This window comes from Adiantum capillus-veneris, chromosome 24 (assembly GCF_014529385.1).
Source record: "Adiantum capillus-veneris isolate H3 chromosome 24, ASM1452938v2, whole genome shotgun sequence".
NCBI classification, from domain to species: domain Eukaryota; kingdom Viridiplantae; phylum Streptophyta; class Polypodiopsida; order Polypodiales; family Pteridaceae; genus Adiantum; species Adiantum capillus-veneris.
Window position 1 is genome coordinate 105,141,959 of NC_140954.1, and position 3,603 is coordinate 105,145,561.

The window sequence follows — 3,603 nt, forward strand, 5'->3', positions numbered from 1 at the left end:
CGTTTGCTCAAAGGGAGGAAGCCCCATTGGCTGCAGCAAGAAGACAGCACGACAAAGGAGTTGACTTTTGTTTTCCGCTTTGTGATGCCGATTGCAACTGTTGCATGTGCGCTTATTGCCAATAGGTGGTGAAGGTCAAGCCTCAACCAACCACCCATCGGGACCAAACATGCGCGAGCTCTCTCTCTCTCTCTCTCTGCAAGCCGGGAGGCACAAGGCACACTGCCACGTGTAGATTAATATAGATCGAAGTGCGTTGGCCATACATAATACAAACTCTTTTCTTAATCGCTTTGGAAAGTTTAGCGCGCTTGATCTCCGTTACTTACAATTCACATTAAAAAAACACATCATCATTTCGGACTTAGCTAAAAATTTCCCCTCATCGGAGACAAATCAAAGAAGAGTTTCATGCTTCATTCTTCATTGGAGAGCACAAGCACCCACGAGCAAAGGCTTTCCATCCAAAAGGGGTATGTCCCTACGACTGAAAAAGGCCAATCTTGGCAGCTAGCTGGAATCGATGCATGGAGTACTCTCATGAAGCATGAGAGTTTTACTAAAATGTACAGAGCATGTGAAAGGAGACTACAATTAGCTTGAAGATCGAGCAGGAGAGGAGAGTATATTGACAGCAGGGAGGGAAGGGTACTGGTTTGAGAAAACGTGCAAACCGTATGAAGGTGCCATGGTGCAGGAGCCTCTGGCGCGCCGAGAATTGAAGGAGGAGCTGGAGGTCACCTGCATCAGAAGCTGGTTGCCAACGAAAAGCTCGCTTAAGTGAGGGCTGCCTCGCTTGGCTGTCTCCAGCATTTGCACGCAGGCCTCCCGCATTCTTGTCCCAAAGCTTGCCCTCCTCGGACTCTCTGCTGCTGCTGCTGTTGCTAATTCTCCCTCCTGCTCTTTCTCTTTGGTCTTGCGCCCCTGCAGCTTCACTTTCAACGTCTGATCCACGTCTCTACCTTTGCTGCCCTTGTCATAATTATACTCCCCCGTCTCTGACGCAGCCTTCCACGTCTCCCTCTGCTTGCTGGCTTGCCTCGAGCGTCCCTTCCTCTCTGTCTCTTGCTCCCCCTCTGACACATACACCCTCTCTGACCCGATTTTACACGACATCTTTTCTTTGAAAGAAGAGTACTGCTTGCCCAGCTTTATGCTGCCTCTGCCTCCTCTCCCTACATGCTGTTCATTAGACAAGCGCTGTGAATACAACTGCTCTTCATGCTCAAAGTCATCCAGACCAAGCCTTCTGTAGTTAACGCCTGCGAGCGAAACCCTCTGTCCGGACGACGTCCGCGGTGGACTGATGGGCACGGTCGCGCCGAAGCAGCTTGCAAAGGAAGGCGCAGGCCCAGAGCTGGGAATTCTGCTGGCACCGTTCTTCTTGTGAGAGGGTTTTCTGTAAGAAGCCATTGTTGCACTCCTTACAACAATGGCGTTCTGGGAATTCTGTCGATCTCTTCCTGTCTACTGTGCGTTTATATCAATCTGTATGGGCTAAACACAGTGACACACGCTCTCTCTCTCTCTACTGTGCACTGTGTACTTGGTGAATGCGGGCCTGTGGACTCCAGTATGGAGTGTGGACTCACTGTGGGCCGATCATCGATGGCGGTGTGTGAGACAGCTAAGTGAGGGGGCGGTATGGTGGACTGCAACATACCTTCGTTGAAGGGGCATGGCGACAGTGACACTGTGTCATCATGCGTCTGTACTGATACTGTGTGTGTGAGAACACTAGTTAGAAGGCACTGAGACCAGAGAGAGAGAGAGAGAGAGAGAGAGAGGGAGAGAGAGAGAGACTAGAGCCTAGAGGGGAAGAGAGAGATACACACACCAGGCGAAGCAAGACTCACTGTCATTGGCCATCATTCTGCCAGAATTTCAGAGCGTTCAGACCACCAACTCTCATCACCTGCTCGCTTTGAAGGCCTGTCAGCTGTTCTCATTCACTTTCGAAAATTCGCCCGCACATTGGAATTTGGAAATTGAAAAACCTGAGATAATATCACGAGGCCTGCTGTCTAGCAGTCCTGAGGCTAGCCTACCTCGATACAAAGGTAGAAAGTGCGTTTTGGCTTGAAGAAAAAGATAAAAATTGCACTCAAACTCCAGCACAATCTTTACCGCGTTCTAACCTATTTGTTTGAGAGCAAGGGTAACTAACGATTGTGGCTATTCCAAATTTCCTTTTACCTGCCTTAAGGGTTAAGGTCATAGTGATGTGTTTAAGGAGAGGTGGTTTTTTAAAAATGTATAATTTCATGATTTGTTGGTTGCAAGAGCGGACACTCATAGGCCTTAAAAGACACTCATTACAAGGATCAAAGACTTCAAAGCTCGCCATCACACATGGCGCTCTCTCTCTCTCTCTCTCTCTCTCTCTCTCTTTTTCTCTTTCTCTTCAAAGAGACGATATCTCTGACTTTCATTGCCTTAATCACATAGACAACCCCCCCTCCCCCACACTCTCTCTCTCTCTCTCTCTCTCTCTCTCTCTCTCTCACACACACACACACACACACACAAAAATCATGGGGTCGGCTAAGCTGCAGCTTGTTCCTCTCTAGAGTCGAAGAGGGCAAGGAAACGTGCAGGAGTTGTGGAAGCTTTGCCGGGTGTCAAGACAATGGCAAGGCCAGGGGGCGATGGACGGGCCAAGGGCTGGACTAGGCAATGTGGAAAGGGAATCCAGCTAGGGCAAAGGGGCTAGGAGTTTGGCCTATATAGTGGGAGGTGGATTCCAGGCACTAGTCTCCCCTAATCTTTACACTGGTATCAAGAGCCAAGTTGCTTTTTTTGGGAAAGGAGGGCGTGGTGTTTCTAAGCCACACAAAGCCTTTGCATGATTGCATGTCGTGGAGACTGTCTCTTGCTAAGGGAGGACGACGAAGTCGAAAGGCGTGTGCAGGCGGGCTTGGCAAGGGGAGCCGTCGGGTGAAGGTGCAGCAAAGCGATCGCGGGCTGGCTCAACATGAGCGCCCCGGGATTCTGAGCACCTTTCGACACAGGGGCAAGGCCCGATTCTCATCATCTTGCTCCCCCTCAACTTCCCACTGCTCTCGCGCTGTCTGCTCGACGGCCATGGCTTTTTGAAGCTTTGTGTTCACATACAAAACGCCTAAGCCCTTGGCCTTAGGACTTAAAGTACCCTAAGGGTGAGTGCACACACCGCATCAAGCAAGAAGTATCACAGCTTCGAACCCGGACACCGTGACCACATATTCGGCTATGATCGGCGAAGAGGCCGGCAAGTAGATATTTTCCCTGCGTGCTTGCTGCAGAAAATCAGCAAGTCGATAAATTTTTTCAAAGGGATTCATTGGCGACTGTATTCATCGAGTCAATTGCATTTGAAAGCAATAACAATTGCAACCGATTCGGCTACGACGTGTCCAAGTAGGGTACCTGCACGGCTGGATTTGCAGATTGACTACAACTTGGACAATCAACGTAATTAGCACGACTAATTACCCTTTGCGGTGCCAATTACAACCACAGGATTAATTTTCCTCGAATCAAGATATTTTTCCTTCTGTTCCTTCCACTGCACGGTGTTGCCATGGATTCAGATATTAATATGACTTTTGATTTCAAGCATCA

At 49.3% G+C, this 3,603-nt stretch overlaps 1 protein-coding gene across 1 annotated transcript; it reads right to left on the reverse strand.

The window, feature by feature from the left end:
- Positions 1-396: 396 nt before the first annotated feature.
- On the reverse strand, positions 397-1,837 carry LOC147426896 (uncharacterized). Its single transcript, XM_086498391.1, has one exon. The coding sequence runs from the start codon at positions 1,411-1,413 to the stop codon at positions 595-597; it is 819 nt and encodes a 272-aa protein (XP_086354517.1). The 5' UTR covers positions 1,414-1,837; the 3' UTR covers positions 397-594.
- Positions 1,838-3,603: the final 1,766 nt, after the last annotated feature.

Coding starts and splice junctions, on each gene's coding strand:
- LOC147426896 (XM_086498391.1), bottom strand. CDS start 1,413: ATGGCTTCTTACAGAAAACCCTCTCACAAGAAGAACGGTGCCAGCAGA.